General features: G+C 42.2%; 2 protein-coding genes across 2 annotated transcripts; one reads left to right on the top strand and one right to left on the bottom strand.

Moving 5' to 3' along the window:
* Positions 1-4,472: 4,472 nt before the first annotated feature.
* On the bottom strand, positions 4,473-5,240 carry LOC119554083 (dnaJ homolog subfamily B member 4). The gene has a single exon (XM_037864827.1). The coding sequence runs from the start codon at positions 5,062-5,064 to the stop codon at positions 4,678-4,680; it is 387 nt and encodes a 128-aa protein (XP_037720755.1). The 5' UTR covers positions 5,065-5,240; the 3' UTR covers positions 4,473-4,677.
* Positions 5,241-5,338: 98 nt separating this feature from the next.
* LOC119554082 (60S acidic ribosomal protein P0) lies at positions 5,339-6,799 on the top strand. Its single transcript, XM_037864826.1, has 3 exons — positions 5,339-5,466; positions 5,576-5,669; positions 5,733-6,799. Exons 2-3 carry the CDS (start codon positions 5,616-5,618, stop codon positions 6,630-6,632), a joined length of 954 nt encoding a protein of 317 aa, XP_037720754.1. The 5' UTR covers positions 5,339-5,466; positions 5,576-5,615; the 3' UTR covers positions 6,633-6,799.
* The last annotated feature ends 14,812 nt before the right edge of the window (positions 6,800-21,611 follow it).

Raw genomic sequence — 21,611 nt, 5'->3', positions numbered from 1 at the left:
GATGAACTTTGAAAACTTCGGTCACAATACAAAGATACGATTTTTCGACTAGTGAAACTCTTAGCCGATCTGAGTACTAGGCTTACGGAGGGAAATTTTGTTCTTTTAAGCCTAGTACTCACATCGACGAAAACCGCGAGCTAACCATAGGAGTGAGCGAGAGGCAAATACGCGGCTAAAGGTTTTCGTCGGGTCTGTTTTTCAGCGCGGTACTCAGATGAGCTAAGGAAATACCAGAAAAAATAACAGATTTCGGGAGTGAATTTTCGATGAACGCCGTTAGCCGCGGCCCAAAGAATAAGAAATTTAATCTTTGGCGGTGTTCGTGCAGAAGCGGTGGGGAATTTAAAAATTTTAAATGGAAGAAAAACCCAAAAAGGACCCAAATAAAAAGGACGCCTAATCCAAGCTGTTGCCCATTATTGTGAACTTCACTGACAGGAAGCAATGCCACAACAGGGGCAAATCCGCAGAATAGTTGACGTGCTGGAGGAGATCCTCTAGAGAATCACAGTGGGAAGGAACATGCCGAGTGGGACTTCGCTCTCTACATGGACCTCCTGCCGAGCGTGTCCTCGCAAAGAAAGTAAGATCTGGCCAAAATAATTTGGTTGCGTTGCACTAATAGAAGGATCTTTTTAGCAGAACCACCAGTAATATGATCTCCGAAGACCTCTCCATTCGGACTCCGTACACCATAACCACCAGCTATTTGGCAGCTTAAGCGGAGCTGGAGGACGCGGTGGCTTCTACAGGGAGGAGGAAAATAGGGCGCCCGCTAAGGAACAGTTGGAGAAGCCATGTCCAGCCACTGCCAGGATGCTGGGCGACTTACTGCAGCATCAGCGGATCAACCCTGTTCCCAATCCGGCTCCCACTTCCTCAAGGTCCAATATGCCCATTGCGACTCGGAGCTGGACTGCGGTGGCGCGGGAAAGATGGCGAAGCATCCGTGGAACGAAAAGGAAGCTATAAACAACTAATTTACTTAAATAAAAACATTCGTTGAACATTCCATCTATTTTTAATTTAATTTCTTTGTGTACCAGCAGACTCCTCCTTTTTAAATTTCTCCGATTGATATGTTTTCCGTTTGGTAACAAAAATTTAAAAAGGAGGAGTCTGCTGGTTCACAAAGAAAGTAAAATTAAAACAAGGAAGAACGCTATAGTCGAGTACCTCGACTATCAGATACCCGTTACTCAGCTAAAGGGACCAAAGGAAAATGGAGATATGCAAGCAGCAAAGCGAGATTGAAATGCGCCACCTACCGGTGGTAGACAGATTTAAGCGTTGTGGGCGTTAGAGTGGGCGTGGCAAAGTTTTTTTGGATCAATCGATAGGTATTGACAAGACCAAAACATTTCAGTTAAAATTTTGTATCTAACATGAAAATTGTGGGCGCCACAGGCATGGGCGGTTTGTGGTGGGCTTGGCATATTCGCGTAACAAACTTGCGCTGCGCTCAAGCCTACGGAATCTAAATCTTAAATCCCATTTCTCTATCTTTGATATTTTCTGAGATATCCGCGTTCATATTTACGATTTTTTGAAGTTTGAGGGCGGTTTGTGGGCGTTAAAGTAGGCGTGGCAAACTTTTTTTTGGGTCAATCGATAGGTATTGACGAGAACAATACATTTCAGTTAAAATTTGTATTCTAGCATCAAAACTGTAGGAGCCACAGTTTTAGACGGTTTGTGGGCGTTAGAGTGGGCGTGGCACTCTGCTGAAACAAACTTGCGCTGCGTAAGAAGCTCAGGAATCTGCACGCCTAATCTCAATAGCCTAGCTCTTATAGTTTCCGAGATCTCAGCGTTCATCCGGACGGACAGACAGACGGACAGACGGACATGGCTAGATCGACTCGGCTAGTGATCCTGATCAAGAATATATATACTTTATCGGGTCGGAAACGCTTCCTTCTGCCTGTTACATACTTTCCGACGAATCTAGTATACACTTTTACTCTACGAGTAACGGGTATAATAAATGGAATGTTCAACGAATGTTTTTATCTATGTAATTTTTTAGTTTAAAGCTTCTTTAACGTCCCACGAATGCTGCGCCACCGCAGTCCAGCTCCGAGTCCCAATGTTCATATTGGACCTTGAGGAAGTGGGAGCCGGATTGGCAACGGGGTTGATCCGCTGATGCTGCATTCCTGCAGCCCAGCATCCTGGCCATGGCTTCTCCAACTGTTCCTTAGCGGGCGCCCTATTTTTCTCCTCCCTATAGAAGCCACCGCGTCCTCCAGCTCCGCTTAAGCTGCCAAGTAGCTGGTGGTGGTGGTGGTGTACGGAGTCCTAATGGAGAGGACTTCGGAGATCATATTACTGGTGGTTCTGCTAAAAAGATCCTTCTATTAGTGCAACGCAACCAAATTATTTTGGCTAGATCTTACTTTCTTTGCGAGGACACGCTCGGCAGGATGTCCATGTAGACAGTCAAGTCCCACTCGGCATGTTCCTTCCCACTGTGATTCTCTAGAGGATCTCCTCCAGCACGTCAACTATTCTGCGGATTTGCCCCTGTTGTGGTATTGCTTCCTGTCAGTGAAGTTCACAATAATGGGCAACAGCTCGGATTAGGCGTCCTTTTTCATCTGAACTGACTTCCTTTATCCGCTTTTTTGGGTTTTTCTTCCATTTAAAATTTTTAATTTCCCCACCGCTTCTGCACGAACACAGCCAAAGATTAAATTTCTTATTCTTTGGGCCGCGGCTAACGGCGTTCATCGAAAATTCACTCCCGAAATCTGGTATTTTTTCTGGTATTTCCTTAGCTCATCTGAGTACCGCGCTGAAAAACAGACCCGACGAAAAGCTTTAGCCGCCTGTTTGCCTCTCGCTCACTCCTATGGTTAGCTCGCGGTTTTCGTCGATGTGAGTACTAGGCCTTTTGGTATATTCAAGCTTTTAATATTACCTTTTCATATTTGATATTTGATTTGATATATTTTATTTGATATTTAACAAAAAAAATACATAAACCAAAAAAAGCTCTATATTTGCGTTACTTTAATATTCGGTATTTTTCGAAAGTCGTATAAAAAAGCCCCGTGGCAACTCCAAATGGCCAAAAATTGGCGCAATTAATGTGTTTCCCCGAAAAGCCAACATCTGACCGACAATAGTTGACACCAAACAAGCCGCAAACATTAAGTTTTAGCCACGAATTTAAAATGGGCCGCAAAAGTAAGAATTCGTCCTTGGAGCAGCGAAAACTTGTCCTCCAGTTGCATCTAGAGGGCAAAACTTACAAGGAAACTGCCGATATCCTGGAAATGAAGTCAAATACGGTCGGTGACATCGTCCGCAGATTCAAAAATGAGGGAAGAGTGGCGTCAATAAAGCAGAAAGGACAACCCAAAAAATTGACTGATCGCGAAGAAGCGGAAATAGTCCGAAAGGTTAAGAAAAATCCTCGACTAAGTGCACCCGAATTGAAGGCCGAACTCTTTGCCGACCACGGGAAGACCGCTTTAGCGCAAACCGTTCGTCGTACCAAAAAAAAACAAGGGTACAACGGCAGAGTCGCTCGAAAGAAGCCTTTGCTGGCTGAGCGCAACCGGAAACTGCGGGAAAGTTTCGCCACGGAGTACGCCAAAAAGGACCAACCTTTAAGTCGTATCAGGACAACGGCCCGAAGCACAAGGCCTATAAAGTAAGGTCCTGGTTGTTGTACAACTGCCCAAAATTGTTGGAAACGCCTCCCCAATCCCCTGATCTCAATCCAATTAAGAATCTGTGGAGTGAGTTGGACCGCCGTGTTCACAAAACGCCTATATCGTCCATATCGGCCTTAAAAGAACGGCTTCAGGAAGAGTGGGCTAAAATTGGGTCGGAATACACCCAAAAAATTATAGCCAATATGCCAAAACGACTGAAAAAACAAAAGAAAAAACCGAATATTAAAGTAACGCAAAATGTTGAGTTTTTTTTTGTTTATGTATGTATTTATTTTAATTTTTTAATATAACCATAATATATGTACTTCGATGAATTGGTCATAAAAAAGCTTTAATTTTTCATTTTAAGATTGTTTGTTATTACTTGATTTCAACATTTTATTCGCGTTTGAAGTTGAAAAAAAACGAATATTAATGGGATCCACTGTACCTTCCTCGCGAACCGTAATTGCCCGAAAAAAATGGGCCCGCGCGTAACAAGCACGTGCTTGGTGTCGTTTGGGCCACTTGTTTGTACTGCTCTTAGTGCATCAACGTTCAACAACAAATATTATAGTGCTGTATTTGCTGATAAAATTCTCTCAATCTCTCTTTTTAAATACTATAGTGCTGAAAAGGTGATATACATATACATACTAGTGAAAAAGAGCCTGGTGGTGATCTTTCTGCTGTAATTCATTGCCTAAAGAGCGATGAACGGTACTGCAGTGTTATATCTCATTGTGTGATGAGAAACGCATATTTAAAACACAAAGTGCCTTTCAGGTCAACCAGTGTATGTAATATTTTTCTAACATGTTTATTAACAGTATATGTAATGCTGTGCAGTTGTTGGACATTTAATTAATAGGACTAATAATATCAAAAAGTAACATAAGTTAGGTCTGTACAACTAATCACTAGAAGATAACTTTAAAGCTATTACAGCGATGTTCCTTAAAAGATTCTTTTACACAGATTATATCCTAATGAACATGAAGTCGTAAACTCAGTCCGATGTGGATCCATCGCTGTTAGTGGCCGGTTCCTTCTTCCGGTTGAAGAACTGGAAGGTCTTGTAGGCGGCGAAGGCGAACAGCACGGTCCCGCCGACGGCGCACATGAAGGGTAGCATGTCGGACGTGGGCTGGGCAAAGGTCGCCGGTTGGTCACCGATTCGCAGGCCCTCCTCACCGAACTGGTCGTAAATGTGCCGCTTTTCCTTGTCGGAAAGGACTTCGAAGGCGGCCACCACCTCCTTGAACTGCTCCTCGGCCTCGGGATGGTCGTTCTTGTCCGGATGGTAACGGAGTGCCATCCGGCGGTAGCCCTTCTTGACGTCCTCACTGGACGCATTCCTCTCGATGCCCAAAATTTTGTAGTAATCTTTGCCCATTGTGATGAAATGGAGTTCTCCTTGCTCCGGTTGAGATCTTTGGCCAGCACAGCAGCGGTAGATTCTCGTCCCGATTATTGGTGCGGGGTGCCGGGACTTTACGAATTAAGAGATTCCATTCGCTGATTAAAAACAACACAAGCTGAAACTGACCGTTCGATAATCTACTGTCGGCCACAGCTGGGCGGGTAGAGTTGCCGACACAGAGATAAATACCCTCTATGTGAATAAATCGCGTAAGTGTAAAAAGGCTATTTTCACTTTGACAGTGCGCGCAACAGCACCGAGGTAGTGCGCTTAACAGCACTCTGTGAACAACAGCACGCTGTGCGGTGTGTTGTTTCCGCCACCAACATACTCTCTTTCCGTTCTGTGAGCGAAAACCGAAAAGTCTGTGCTTTGGTAAGTGCTGCTAAAAATCCGAAATACTGCTGCATCCCAAGCGTATTCGGCCAAAAACTACTTCCTTGTTGTCCCTGGTAACGGCTAATCGAAATGGCGTCTCTTGCAGTTCTTAAATTCACCCGACGAGTCCCTAATACACAATCAAAATGGTTAGGGAGAACAAGGCAGCATGGAAGGCTCAGTACTTCATCAAGGTTGTGGTAAGTACAGCCCCCGCCACGCCCCAGGGTCGCCCAACTAATCCTGGTTAATCCCCTCTCCAGGAACTCTTCGACGAGTTTCCCAAGTGCTTCATTGTGGGCGCCGACAACGTGGGCTCCAAGCAGATGCAGAACATCCGTACCAGCCTGCGTGGTCTGGCCGTCGTGCTGATGGGCAAGAACACCATGATGCGCAAGGCCATCCGCGGGCATCTGGAGAACAACCCCCAGCTGGAGAAGCTGCTGCCCCACATCAAGGGCAACGTGGGCTTCGTGTTCACCAAGGGCGATCTCGCCGAGGTGCGCGACAAGCTGCTGGAGTCCAAGGTGCGCGCCCCCGCCCGTCCCGGCGCCATTGCCCCCCTGCACGTCATCATCCCGGCCCAGAACACTGGCTTGGGACCCGAGAAGACCAGCTTCTTCCAGGCCCTGTCCATCCCGACCAAGATCTCCAAGGGAACAATTGAAATCATCAACGACGTGCCCATCCTGAAGCCCGGCGACAAGGTCGGCGCTTCTGAGGCCACGCTGCTCAACATGCTGAACATCTCGCCCTTCTCGTACGGTCTGATCGTCAGCCAGGTGTACGACTCTGGCTCGATCTTCTCGCCCGAGATCCTGGACATCAAGCCCGAGGATCTGCGCGCCAAGTTCCAGCAGGGAGTGGCCAACCTGGCCGCCGTCTGTTTGTCCGTGGGCTACCCGACCATCGCCTCGGCCCCACACAGCATTGCCAACGGATTCAAGAACCTGCTGGCTATTGCTGCCACCACCGAGGTGGAGTTCAAGGAGGCCACCACCATCAAGGAGTACATCAAGGACCCCAGCAAGTTCGCGGCCGCTGCCTCGGCCACGGCTGCCCCCGCCGCCGGCGGAGCTGCCGACAAGAAGGAGGAGGCCAAGAAGGTCGAGTCCGAGTCCGAGGAGGAGGACGATGACATGGGCTTCGGTCTGTTCGACTAAGCTGGATGCAGGATGCCCAGCAGCGGCGCCCACGGGCCATCGCTTCTGCTTTCGACGTTTACCCACTAAGACCCTCTATTATGTTTTCTACGTGCAAATCATTGCCGTGGTTTGACGGACCCAATGGCAAGTTGCATTAAACATCCTGTAAACTGCTCGAAAGCGCACTCGAATGCCTTTTAATTTCGTTTGGTGGTTGGAGATAGCCAGAGATCATCGCTGAAACCCAAAGGGTCTACCATGTTCCCCTTTAAATGGCCAGCAGACAGCAGGTGCCGCCTGCAGCTGCTCCCGCCCCTCCGAATATTTACAAAGTAATTACTTGTGATAAAATGAATTTCACAAGATGAGAAAAGTTTAAAGTTTCTGCTGCGTCGTCGGCGACTTTTGCGATTTCTTTTGCTTTTCGCAAAAGACATCGGCGACGGCGGCGCTCATAAAAATTCAATTTGTCTTGACAAAATACGCAAGAAATTAAGAAGTGGCGGCAAAAGAAACTTTCTTTCCCTTTTTCCCATTTCCCTGCACATTTCTTGCTCGTCTGGAGAGCGAAAATGAGTTACGCGACTGGGGCGTGAAAGTGCCACGCCCTCGCGGCAATGTGTCGCCCACGAGAAGTGAAGGGTGGAGTGGGCAGGAGGCGGAAGTGGGAGCTGCCGGAGCAGGAGCCGCGGGCCAAGTTAAACACTGCATAAATAGCCGGGACCAAAATGTAAGGCCCTGACGAAAATAAATCCTCCGCAGGCCTCTGCGGACTATAGAGATGGGAACGTGATAAAAATTGTGTAATACTAGGCGAGTAGATTTCAGTACGATAAACCTGGTAAATAACTTATTGATTCGCAATTCCATAACATGTGTAATAAGGTGATTAGTATTGAGATCAATTGCACTAAAAAGCGAGGGCTTTTCATAGGAATATGAAACACATACTTTAAAAATGTACTTGTAGGTAAACTTTTTCTTTATTTTGGTTAAGAAGCCTCTTGTTCAAAGAGAAATATTATTGGTGGAAATAGTGTTATTTTAAATTTTAAAATAAAAAAATGTTTTCCGCTATTCGGAAAACTATAACTTTCCTTAAAGTTGAATAATTCAGTAGGCCCATTTTTATAAACAAAATTCACACAACTTACTACTTTCTAGTAGTTTAACTATAAAATGAGCAACATTTACGTTACTTCTTGAAATAAAAAAATTATTTATTTTTGCCTATTAATTTTTTGTGTAATAATAATTTATGTATATAATTTTAATTTACCTTTAGTTTCATTTTATTGCCTGTTTTTGTAGCTTATCATTGGCCGTGTCACGATTTCATCGCTATGCTTGGAATGTGTGAATGTGGATACCATTTGGTTTTGAGATAAATTAATAAAGACATTGCATAATTTCAGGCGCCGCTGGCGGCAAATATACACAGGAATTAGCATAAACTGTGGGGCGGCTGACCCATCATCCCCATCTAAGCCTGAACCTCCCATGAGCCGTCGACCACCCGCCCAACCACCACCCACCGCTCGCCACTCAATCAGCAGCAAGCGACATTTGAAATCAAAATGCGATTGGCAAAATGATTTGCTTCAATTTTTGTGATGCGCATAACAAATGAAGTTTGGACATTTGGACAATTGATTGGGACAGCAGCCATGTGCTGGGAGCGGTGAGTCGGGGAGTCGGCAAGGAGTGGTCCGAGACCCATATAGACAATGTACGATACCACACATCACATCACACACTCCATCGCAATGTTTGCCATGCACAACAAAATGTGGAGCAGTCGACAGATTCGGAATCAGATTCAGATTCGAGTTCAGGACTCCGGTCCAAGTGCCAAGCGCCTCCGCCCTCCGCCGACCGGGAATCCCCCGAAACTGGACTCGATTTTGGCTATCCAATGCGCACAGATAGATTTGTATGCATATTTTTGCTCTGGCATTTCGTTTGTGTGCTAAACATGTGAAAGCCATCGATATAACGATGCTGCTCCTGTTATGCATGTTCCCCCGTTTCCTATTCCGCCGCCTGTGTGCTCAGCTGTGATTTGTTTGGCCAAAAGATTTGGAGCAAAACGGTTTAATTCTTGTGGAATGGCTTAAACGATTCCTGCCGGCGAGTTCTTCTAGCGAACTGCGAACTGGAAACGGAATTTCGAATCGAACTCTACTCCAACAAACTTTCCATGACTTCATTTACGAGAATTTGTACTAGAAAGTTGCTCGATGCTAAAACATCAATAACTTATTTCATTGCATTTCTGTTAGGTATAAGCATTAATACATTTTATCTCTTCAAGAAAAAACTAGACTAACTGGGCGGGGTGGTTTCTAAGAAAATTAATAATTCAATCATTTTATTTAATAATAATATTAACATTTTTCTGTTAAAATAGTTGGAAGTTTCTTTCAGCAAATCGCCACGCCCACTCTCAGGCAAAGTCCTGTGTAGCTTACACATTTTTAAAGATTTTTTGGCGGGACGGGATGGTATTTTGGGTTAATTATCAATATCCAACTACATGTTAAAAAATATTCAATCAACAAGTCCCAAGCAAATAATCTGTGCAATCTTTATATGAACTAATCAACTTGAAACTTGAAAAAAGTGCTTAAAATAAAATGTTAAGAATTCAAGATTACTTGCAGTTTTAAAAATATCAAACTAAAAGCGACAAAAAAACAGAAAAATTGTTCGAATCCAGTGAGCATTGGCGCCGAGGAAATAACCCCCGAAATGGGAAACTTTGGTTAGCATCAGCCGGCTGGATCCGAGATGATAACTGAAACAGAAATCTATTTTCCAACTGACTGACGTGCAATACAAATACATTTTCCGAGATGCCGAGTGCCAAGGGTTGCGGGGTGTGGTGGGCGACATGAAAGGGGAAGCCAAAAAACGAAATAATGGAAATCTGAAAACATTCACGGGATTGTTTGGAGCGGGTTGCAGGGGCGGCACCTGGCCACGCCCCCTCGCCCCACGGCACAACATGCTCAATTTAGTCTCGTCACATCAAAATGTTTGCTCTTCGCGCTGTTTGCCGAGGCTGTTATTGTTGTTGTGGCCGGGGAACAACTCAGGGAGGGGTTGGTCCACGCTTTGTGGGCGCTTACCGCGTATAATTTATCTATGCATATGTTTTGAGTTGCCAACAACACACAAGTTCTCGCTGAGGTAGCCCGAAATTGGAGCCCTGCCCCACATAAATCACAGTCAACAGCACGCATTCGCAGGCTCAGCCGCCGAACCACCCACTCGACCGCCTCCCAAACCCCTTTCATGTCGGGTTTAAGTTCTGGCCTATTTGACGGAACTCGGAGAGTTTATGAAATTAGCGACATTAGTTTCAGTTTCATATTCATTCTGCTCGCTCTCAACCCGATCCGATGCGAGGCTATAAGTTATATCGCTTCGGAGTCTTTATTTTATTGGCCCTGGCTATGACCCAAACTGAAACTGATTCTACGAACCTAAAAGAAAACAGAATCACCATTCGATAGGTCTAAAAAATATAATATTAAATATATAAAACTGGTGGTTGGTATTCAAATATATACAAATCTACTATATAATAGCACCTATAGGCTAATGACTTTTGAACATATTTATTTAAGATGATTTATATTAATTGAAGAGCCTAAACATATAACTAAGACCAACGAAATCGAATATGAAATTTAAGTCAGTTCATAAGATACAAAAATATAAATGTACACTAAACAAAGTCATCCCCTTGCAAACCATAATTTTCTTTTTAACTTATTTAAAAGGAAATCTCTTCCAGAAAGCTTCGCCTGTGCAACATTCATCTTAGGTGCCCTTAAAATCGGATCGCTTTAATAAGACATAAATGCTCTTTGGGACAGTGGTAACGGTTGTGTTAACGGTAACAATAAACGACGGAACCCGTTACGACGAGCGATGATTGCAAGGCAAACGAGCAATTAAAAAGTCGTGTGCCGGGGGAGTTACCACCCGAAACCCACCGCCACCCGCCCATTCCACACCCCAGAAAAGGAAACACTTCAGCCCTTTGCCACGTACGAGGCATAACCTTTTGGCCTCCTTCCCGGCACAGCTGTCACAGAACGCGAGTGTGTGTGGGTGTGCGGGCATCCTTCGAATCCAGGATCCTTCGGCTGCTTTTGTTCCTCGGAGGCATTTTTACGGCCCTCCGTTTTTACGCTGGAAGCGGGAATTTTCACGTTGGGTATTTGAAATATGCACGTAATATTGCAAAATTTTAAGCGTATATCTTTGCATAATTAACTGAGAAAATACTTAGCACATGGATAAGGGGGCAAAGGGAAAGCCACGGTGTCCCTGTCCCAGTCGCTGCCTTGCAGGCATTTTTACCGCAGCTTCCAAATCTCTTGCAGAGGAGCGAATGAAACTTTTGCAATGATACTTTCGGTCCGCACACCACCCATCCTCCCCTTGCCACTCCTTAGCCACCACCCAGGTTGTGTGGAATTTTTAATCTGCCATAGAATCCGCCACCGAGCTGGGAGCTCTGCTCTGATCTCACACGGAGAAAAATACGAAGGGATATCGGTGAATTTGAAATGAATTAGTGTCATTATTATACCCGGTAGGTCTGGAGATATTGTAGGTAATGTAAAACACGACCAATTTTTTAAGCTTAAAGATTTTCTTACAGACTGTAAAAGGTGTTGGAGAAGTTTACTACCTGAGCATTAAGTCACTCAAATTTCGCGATAAAAATTACAAGCCTCTTAAGTACTGAACATTTTTATGGACTGGTTTTCAGACCTGGGCTGAGGATTTTCATACCCCTGCAGACAGTATAATCCCTCCGTCTGTCCGTTTTTACGCAAACTAGTCTATCGGTTTTAAATCTATCGGGTATGAAAGATATGATACCTTCCCAAAAGTCTTATATCTATTGCAGGTAGTATACAAGTCGGAACGAGCCGGATCAGACTTAGTATTAGGAATGATCTCAAAAATATTTTAAGATACATTAAAAAAAATGATTTCTGTTTTTTTTTTACATTTTATCTTCTTCTCTTGGGAATATCATTCTCTTACTATTTCAGATTTTCGAATTAATTTTAATTCAATCCGACTAATATATTATATAGCTGCCATATGGAGGATTTCGTTTTCAGCAGCATATTCGATAGTAAGTTAAAATGAAACATTATCTTAATATTGCTGTAATTATTTTTTAGATTTCTGAAAATTGGAAAACTTTGTACCTATAATGCACCCATGGGAACGTTCCGCAAGGTTATAGCTTCCTTTCATGTTTTTAGTTATTCCAACCTATCGATCGTCCGATCGCATGGAAGCAATCAATTTGATAATTAGCTTTTAATGTTTAAGATTGCTATTTTCTGATTGCAGAAAGGCTTTCTGAAAGGATATGGACAATCAGTTTTTTCAGTGTACTGCTCCTGCTGTTCACCCAGGGTCATGTATCTTTCTTTACTGCGGAGCTTTGCATCTTTACGCTTTGCTTAAATATTTTAATTTTTATTGGTCGGAGTTTGCCAACTGTCTTTAACCGGCGTTGACTGGATAGCAGGCTTTCCAGCTTTGATAAAGCTGTTAAAAGTGTGTTTATTTTCGGGTGCTTAGGACTGCTGCCGCCTCGCAGATAAACTCGTATATTAGTGTGTTTCTCCGAGGAACCCCGTCGATTTCGCAGTCCTCGCAGGAGGATGACGACCAGCAGCAGGTGACCGACTGACGTCGGACCACACACACAGACCGCAGCCAGGGCAGAACTGCACTCTAATAGCCATAATCATAGGCCATAATGACTGCTCCGGCTCGGGCTGGAAAACTCGATCTCTCGCTGGCGAAACTTTTTGAATGACATCGAACCGAGGGGAGGGGCGGTGTGTGCGTCATTTACATAAAAGTAAAGTTCACCCACTCGGATGGCTGGGAATGCAACCTGGCAAAAGTTTTTGCCAAATTTAAATTATAAATAAGCTCAGGGCGGGTCGAGGGGGCAGCACTTGCCTTCCGAAACAAAACCTCATATGCATCGAAACGTAATGGCAAAAAGGATTTTAAGTGAAGTTGAAGTTGACTACACGACCGCATTGAGGGAGTGCCTCCCTCACTTCGCCCACAATTCGCCTCCCCCGAGACCACTTACACCATTGCAGTTCCGTGGAAAGTTTGCTGGGGGATGGGGGATCAGGGGAGTAGGGGAGCGGGGGTCCAAAAAATAAGCTCAAAGTGAGAACTGAACGCGGCATATTCCGCCCCAGCAGACAAAGTGCAAAGCTCTTCCCCGTACCCCCTTATGGATGGTGTGTGTATCTTTCATGTGTGCGGTGTATCTTTCGGGTTGTAGCAACCACCAGACAACCACAAGCAACACGGCACGGGCTGCAGCCAGCGCAAGCTTAAATGTCATGTAAAATGTTTCCACTTACACAAATTAATGTGTATAATTTAATTTTGCCGCGGCCCAGTTGGGAACCAAATCTTCCCAGCGAGCGAGATCACTGTAAAACCTCCGATTAGAATTAGTTCCGGCATTTGGTTCCACCTAATCCACGGGAGCTATAAAAAGCTCTGCTCCAGGCGGCCCTATAATCATCTATTGACAGTCAAGATGAAGTTCCTACCGACTGCTGTAGTGGTCCTTCTTGTGGCCGTGGTTATGGCCGGAGCCGTGGATTTTCCCCCGCAGGACCTGCCAGAACCCGGAGCTGGAAACGCAAAAAGCAAGAACACTAATCAGAACGTTATAAGTATTGGATAGCCTAATTTTGGAAAGAGCTTTCGCCAATAAAATGAGCTAATATACTAGCTTAACATAAGTTTAATTGGCGGGCTCTTAGGAACTAATTATCATGAATATTTTCGTGTAACATCCTACACAAAAAATTTGCTTGATTTGTTAGAGTGTCTGCCCGTAATCTCTAAGTATTGCGTTTGAACCCTTCTTTTGAAACTGATTTTTTATACCCTCGCATACCTTTGTCGGCTGTCCTTTTCTACGCCAACTTTTGCGTCTCTTATCTTTAAATCTACTGGAGAAAACTTCCTTAAAGACCTTTTTGTATTGCAGGTACAAGACAGATCGGAAAACTATATTTTATTTTTCGCATACGAGCTACCTTCTTTTTTTTATATTTTTCTTTTTTGCAACATTTGGGTTTTTTGGGTGTTTAATTTATTTTATTGGGCATAAACTGTTTTCAAATAACAAAATGCTTTTAATTTGGATCGGTCCTAAAACCATTATTTATGCTGTTCACTATCAGTCGTTTAACTTTGTGCTTCTAATAAGGGTGCTTCTACTAAGCTAAATGTTGACAAAGACGTCTTCATAATGTTTAAGCCTACTACAAAAAAATAAAAAATTTAGTTTCTAAACTACTTTCAATCTACAGGGGACTCAACGAAGTAGTTGAAAATATTATTAAAATAACTTAGGTCTAAAAAATTTCTTGTTTCGTTTATTTGCAAGCGGGAGGATAGTAAATTGTCAAATACCAAATGACAGACGGACAAGGCTAGATCGACTCGGCTAGTGATCCTGACCAAGAATATATATATTTTATGGGGTCGGAATCGCTTCCTTCTGCCTGCTACATACTTTCCGATGAATCTAGTATACTCCTTTACTCTACGAGTAACGGTTATAAAAACTATAAAAACTATACAGAAAATGCAGTTGGGAAATATAAAAGATGTGGCCTGTTCTGAAATAGCTTATCATTTTAAAATAATTGGCAGAAAATAATGCACTAATTGCATTTTTTAAACATATGTATGCATAATTGGCACCGGAACCAAAGTATTCTATCAATAGTTTTAGGATATCCGGATAGGGTTATTCAGTAATTCGATTGATTCCACTTGGCGGTCAATTAAGTAAAGTAACGAAACATCTGTTTTCGGAATTACCAATGAAAGAGTAACCCCGAATGGTTTCCCTTTAGGGTTACTCGTCTACCCACTCAACTCCATTTTGCGTCCTGGTCCCAGAGGTCTAATTCTTCTAACGCAATCTACCCATTAAAGCGCATCCAAATTCTCTCCAGATATTCATCACTTAAGACAGCAGTAACCAGTATGTTCCCCAGTTGCCCACCCCGTGCTAAGAGCTGTTAACCCTTTCGAAGCTCCGGCATTTTTGGGCCAAATGAAGCATTCCACTTTCGGTGCTCGGGCGGCAAGGGGTCTCATGTGTGATACGGTTGAGAGACTTTTAGCTTCATTGCTTGATTTGTTTAAATGTCTTTACTGTGTTTGGTTTATGGTTTCGGCGGTGGAGGAGGGGGTTCGGGATGGGGGTTGGCTTAGGGCTGAGGGCTCATGGTTGGTGCCGAAAAATCTTGTTTTTGCCAAGAAAAACTTTGTCGTCCATTGCATTTGCTGATGGATCATAGATACAAAAAGTTATTTGCACAAGCTGAAGTCCCTTCCTCCTCTTCCGCTCTCTGTTGGCTTTGTAAATGTCAACATATGCATATAATAATAAAAACAAATATGACCAAACTCTCTGACAGCTTGGCTCAGCACATTTTCCGCTCCCCCTCCCAAGGAATCTGAGTGTGTGCTGATAGGCAGATTCAGATACAGATACATTTGTATCTTGCGCATGCATAATACATAAATAGCTCACATTAATTAATTGCCTTGCCAAGTAATAACATGATTAACATCCAAACGAGATTTGCCGTCCCAGCCAATTCAGTCACTTTTCGGCCCGACTGCAGCCAATTAACCCTTGGCCATGTTATCCGTCAGGCCAAGAACTTTTCGGTTATGTTTGCTCTCAAAGTAACTGAAAGTTATTTGAACATCTAATGAGCATGGATATGGCTTAATGAATCTGCTGCGTAGGCGGATAACAGGGTGGTTTGGATAAGGAAATTAGATAGATGGATTGCGTTTACAATTTCCATTTAAAATAAAGATATCAATACAATTTCAATCAATACAATTTCCAAAATCATCAAAAACAGTTCGTACTTAAAGATATTTGAAAGTATGTGGCTCAAAATTTCCGAAAATATATATTTCCCGAAACTGGATAAATTTCTATTCCACGCTATACAGATTTATAGTTAGGAAAATCGAATCGTAATGTTATTATTCGATAGTTTTATGTATATATCTTGTTATTTCCTCTGGTGGACTCCAAACGTATAGCCGTAATCCCGATTATTCTGTTTCCATTTTCGAGTTCCGTTTGTTTGTTTACACTTAAATGAAATCTGTGTGGGTTTCATTTCAGCATCTTAGCATTTTGGGCACAAACAAATTACACCAACTCAGCAAAGAGGGAAAATCCTTGAGACAGACTCCCGAGGGGGAAAAGGAAGCTAGCTGGTTGCGGCAGGTTGCACGTTGCAGATTGCTAAAATCTGAATTACCCGAAGAAAATTGTAACAAATACAAAAGTCAATGGTGCTGCAAAAAGAAGTTTTCAGCTGTCTTCCACTGGCAGAAGGTAAATCTTACAAGCCAAAACTTTCAACTGGCTTAAATAAACCCCGAGCTGCACACCCGAACCAGCACACACACACGTAGCCTAGAGAGGGCAGGGGTTAGGGAAAGGAGGGGGCTCTAAGCTGATTTTACACATGCACACATGCCGGGGCAGGACTCTCAGAACTTCAGGACTCCGATTCTGATTCTGAATGTTTCCGATTTGCCCTCTCGGTCTACTCGCATTTTCGGCAATTTGGTTATCTGGCACAGTGGAGCTGGTATCGCTTATTCCTTGATTAAATATTAATGTTGACGTATTAAAAAAAAACTAGAAAAATAAATAGTGCCATATTTTAAAGAGTTTTGAATTTTTAGTGTGAACCATCATCAGCTTTGACGTTTTGTGTTGTCTCCCCCTCACTCCTATGAACGGTTTTCCAATTTGACCTTCTAAAATGGAAAACTAGATGGTTCTGATCAGGAATTGATCATCTTTTTATATTCAGATAAAGCTTTGCAATGGAATATTTATTCTGTAGTCTTAATACAAAATTTAAGTCTGAACAGAAATCATGATTCTTAATCCCAGAATAGGATCTTAAGAACTAAAAACTATAGATTGAAGTTTGTGATATATGTGATATTTTATGGATTAAAAGTAAGCCATTTGGGGAGAACGTTTTTCGATATGTCTGGTTATTGTGTTTCTTGTTTAGTTTTTCTAAGCTTTCACAATAAGCAAACGTCCGAGAGGGAAACAATTGCTTCTACCTGATACAAATTTACCGAGGAATACTAAATAACGAATATAACAAGAAAGGAAGTTAACTTCGGCAAGCCGAGGCTTGTATACCCTTACAGTTATAATTATTAAATTTAATTCGAAATTCTTAAAAATACAAAAAATGATATTCCCAATAGTATAAGAAAATATATCAAAAAACACCGAAGCTATAATTTGTTTCATATTTTCTTTCCACCAATTTTCCGATTGTTCCTATGTCAGCTATATAATATGGTCGTCCAATTTTGACTTGAAAATGTTATTTCCAAGCGTTATCTCCTACGCTTGGATATGTTAAAAGACACCAAAGATATAATGTTTTAAAATTTTTTTGTCGATTATTCCTATGGGAGCTATAAAATATAGTTGTCCGATCCGGCTGGTTCCGACTTATATACTACCTGCAAGATATAAGTCTTTTGGGAAAGTTTCAGCCCGATAGCCTTAAAACTAAGAGACTAGTTTGTGTAGAAACGGACGGACACTCGGACATGGCTAGATCTACTCGTCTAGTGATGCTGATCAAGAATATATACACTTTATGGGGTCGGAAACGTCTCCTTCACTGCGTTGCAAACTTCTGACTGAAATCATTATGCCCTCTGCAAGGGTATAAAAACATGTTTTTACCAAATAATTTAAATTAAATAGACCTTTTTTTTGACAAGCTCGTCCAATACTAGTGCTAACCACTGTGCACCACTCTCAGGCTTCCCTGTTTGTTCCGCCTTGCAACCACGACCTTGGCAACAACAACAACGACAACAACAAAGACGCCAACATAAGCAGATGCAACAACAACAGGAATCAATGGCAAACAACTAGCCAAAGCCGAGGCCAAAAGCTCAGAGTCCGCGTCGTTCTTCAATACCCCTTCCCGCCGACAAATCTTGCCCCTCCATCGAGTTGCATGCTCAGCAATTCGTGAGTTAAAAGGGGTGGCTCAAGAGGTGATGGGTGGTGGGTGGTGGGGGGCGGATAGGAAGTTTGCAAGTTTTGCGCTTCCGTCGTTCGAGGATATTTGTCTGCTGAATTAATTGGAATTAGTCGCGACATGCTTATACCAAAAGTCTAGAATAAACAATAAAATGGATACCTACTCAAATAAGAGACGCACACACCCACACACGCACACACACAGGCACATACACAGCCACAAATAGAAGGAGACAGGGCGCGTGAGCGAGAGGGAAACAGAATTTGATGGGGAAACAATGCAAAGTTTTAATGAATTTTGGTTTAAGTTTTCAGCGAGGTCGAGGGTCGAGGGGTCTGGGAAATGTCGACGAGCCCTTTGAGATTTCCTGTAAAATGTATTTGAAACGAGTAACGGAAATTGCATTATTTCAATTACAAATTCGCCGGGCTTGGGAGAGTTAAACTCGAGCAGACAGCAAACGCCGCAGGCAATTAGTCGTGTCAAAGCTTTCATTATTGTTTTGTCATATTTGCAGTCCCCCGTCTTGCGTGTGTCATCCGCACTGTAAGGTCGTAATTAATATATAAATATACATACGACGAGGCGAGAGAATGGAATAGATTTTATTTAATTAGGGCGAGGGAGAGTGTGCTGAACTTTCCTCGCCTCAGAATCGTTGCCGATTGTTGTGGCAGCAACAAAGGCAAACAAATGGGCTGAGATCGGCTCCCCGCCGGGAAACGCAAAGGGGAAAGCGTCCAACCGATGGAGAGTTTTCCAGGCAGCTCGACAAACTTTCAACCGTCACAGGGAGTGCCCGGAAGGTCCTCGGGGCAAATCTCGTCATTCCAAAAAAGAAAGCACTGGAAACAAATTTATTTGAATATTCAAGGGTCAAATAAATACAAAACATCCTGCAAATGCAAGATAACTTTAATGTCAAATGTGGAGAAAGTGAGGAAGATAAACAAATAAGAGATTTTTATGGTTATCTTTTTACCAAACATCACATTTGTATTCCGTATATATTCAGTGGTATTAAACTTTAACTTTAGTTAATTACATATTACAGTTAAGTGATATATCAATTTAGTACATACAAGCCCCAGAAATCGCTTAGTGCTGAATTTGTGAACAATTTTTAACACATATCTTATACAATATATATATCATATATAATCGTTATTATAAAAGAATAATTACATAGCTTGGTCTTAAATTCAAAAGGTAAATTTATTATAATTTTCTGATAAAAAATTAAAAAAAAATCATTGTGTTAAAATCATTAATGATTTTCCGAATATATGTATTTTCATTATATGAAATATATTTATAATATTTTGTTTCGTAGCTGCTTAACCACTTTTACGTTTAGGGGAGAAATTTTTCCCAGTGCATTTAGTTGCACTCTGGTTTCTGCTCCGCTGGAATTATGTTGCCATAAGGCTCGCACTTGGACAACTCCCTGAAATGGAAATGCAATGAATTGATTTCCGAGTTTTTTCTTTGCCTTCTGCGCTGGGAAACTTTGACTATAAGTTTAAATGGAGTTAATGCGCCTCGGGGCCAAATTAGTTGTGAGTGTCAGGGAAATAATGACAGAATGCTGAGTGTAGAGGCCGAGGACTCCTGGGGGTTGATTAGTGTCGATAATGGCGCCACTATTGAGCGCGGCGCGGCCCCTGATCTTTAATCTATCACAATATTGGCTCAGCTTTTAACCAATTTGCTTTGTTGTGATGGCAAAGTGCCCAGCCATTATGCACACCCATGTGGACGAGTGTATAAATCCTCATATACTTTTGTTTGGTTTTTTGTGCGCCGGCATTTGGTTGTCTCTGGTGAAAAAACGCCACCCAACATTATCATTGTTCAATTAAACTTTTCAACTGAAAATCGGCTTTTGTTTTATCGCCGCCGATGCCGCCTGTCCTGTCCAATGCCAAAAACACAAACACAAACAGCCACAGCCGCTGCACAAAAAACAGGGATGCAAAAAATAAAATCCTATCGAATGCGTGGCACTGTCTGCCATTGTTGCACACACACGCCGAAGGCCAGGGTTTTTTATTTGGCAGTTCGATTTTTAATCGCCATATCAACAGATTCACGCTTGCACGATCTACTACGCACATTAAGTACACACAGGAAGGCGGTGGGTGGCTCCGGGATCTGGGTGGGCGGGCCTGCATTTCCAAAGCTTCCACAACAATAACAATTATGGCTGCTCCTCCGGTTGGCGTTCTTGTTGTTTTTTCCGTTGCCGTTGCTGTACGCACAATTGTGCAAATGTGACATCATCATTTTCATGTTTATGTCGAACAAGTCAAGTGCCACTTACACACATGCATAAGGCAGTACAGTAAGCACTCGAAGGCAAACACCAAGGATCACTTTGTAAAATAGTTCTGAATAAAAAAGATTTCACACTTAAAAAATATCGATTATAATGATGTAAAAATATAAAAGGAATTAATAAGGAGACCTTTATTTTAGAAATTATATGACCATTACTAATATAGAATATTATTTATTGTAACACACTTTTTTTAGACAAATTTTGCTGACAAATATTGATTATAAAATAGACGCTGGATGAAATTTTATTCTTCCTTTGACTTTATTCTGTGACACATAAAGTCAATTTAATTTAAAGTGTCCATTTTATACACAGAGAAAGTTCAAAATGTTCTTTAAAACTAAACGACATTTTTGAAGTTGAAAATGTTTCCATTTTGTTAGCTCGAATCAAGTTGGATTGGCGGTATTTATATTGTATACCTCAACAAATAAACTATTAGTCCAGTTAGAAGTGATACTTATCAAAAAGTAGTTAAGTAAACTCAATTTAACTTTTCTCTTTCTCTTTCGTTCTAATATTGAGAACATTGATATCAAAATGTACTAACACGGTTTTTGAGAACGAATCTTCTCAATTCAAGAACAATGTACTTGAATATCTCTCTGTGTACAGTTTGATAAGTACATAGCTTAAGAACTCATTATAATTTAAATGAGATTATTAATTTTGTTATGTTTTATTTTATCAAATGCATAGTAGGGTTATGTTTTTGGTCCAGGTCTTACTAAAACCAACTGTCCTTCCAAGATTGAAAACTTACTGATGAAGGCCGCTCACGTCTGTTGTGTGCTCTCCCATCAATACACATCGATTTCCATTAGCTAATGCGGACTGTAGGCGGTATGCATCCGAGGGGCGCAAAATGAATGTTCTCAATTTTGTCGACTCTGTTGCTGACTGGCCTGAAAATGCAGCTTAATGAAGCAGGCGGCACAGAGGCCTATAAAACCCACTAACTGCACTGACTTGCTTACACGATTTGTGTGCTCTTCTATGTCGCCCTCCAAAGCCGCCCCTCCCCTCCCACTCCCACCCACATGAGGTCCACTAATTAGTAATAAGTGGAAATTATTTCTTCAACTACATTCGAGTTTCGTGTGTGTGAACTGTGGGAAAATAGTTCGACTGCTACTGCTGCTTTGGTTTCGATTCATTCCATTTCGTTTCTCTGATTGCTGTAATTAGCCAGCTATAAACAGCGAACGAGTGATTCGGGGTGGTGGGGAGAGCTGCATTAACGAACTTTGACAGGGCCCGGCCATGCTATCGTTTAATTATTATCGCCAAATTTATGGAAATTCATTAAGATGATGACGCGCTGATGATTGCCTAACGGCCAGCCGAAATCAACGAACAAATGAAGTGCTAAACCAAGCGTGTGTTTTACAATTAATGTGGGTTCTAATGGTTAATTGACAGGGAATAAATATGAAAGAAATGTGTTTTATGTTTTTTATTTACCCCCATATATCCTGATTTTCT

Source organism: Drosophila subpulchrella, chromosome 3L, assembly GCF_014743375.2.
Source record: "Drosophila subpulchrella strain 33 F10 #4 breed RU33 chromosome 3L, RU_Dsub_v1.1 Primary Assembly, whole genome shotgun sequence".
Classification (NCBI taxonomy): domain Eukaryota; kingdom Metazoa; phylum Arthropoda; class Insecta; order Diptera; family Drosophilidae; genus Drosophila; species Drosophila subpulchrella.
This window is presented reverse-complemented; position numbering and strand designations above follow the sequence as displayed.

What these genes read in the sequence shown, in the direction of transcription:
- LOC119554083 (XM_037864827.1), bottom strand. Translation starts at nt 5,064, where the DNA reads ATGGGCAAAGATTACTACAAAATTTTGGGCATCGAGAGGAATGCGTCC.
- LOC119554082 (XM_037864826.1), top strand. Translation starts at nt 5,616, where the DNA reads ATGGTTAGGGAGAACAAGGCAGCATGGAAGGCTCAGTACTTCATCAAG. An exon ending in AGTACTTCATCAAGGTTGTG is followed by an intron (nt 5,670 to 5,732) that starts GTAAGTACAGCC and finishes TCCCCTCTCCAG; the next exon opens with GAACTCTTCGACGAGTTTCC.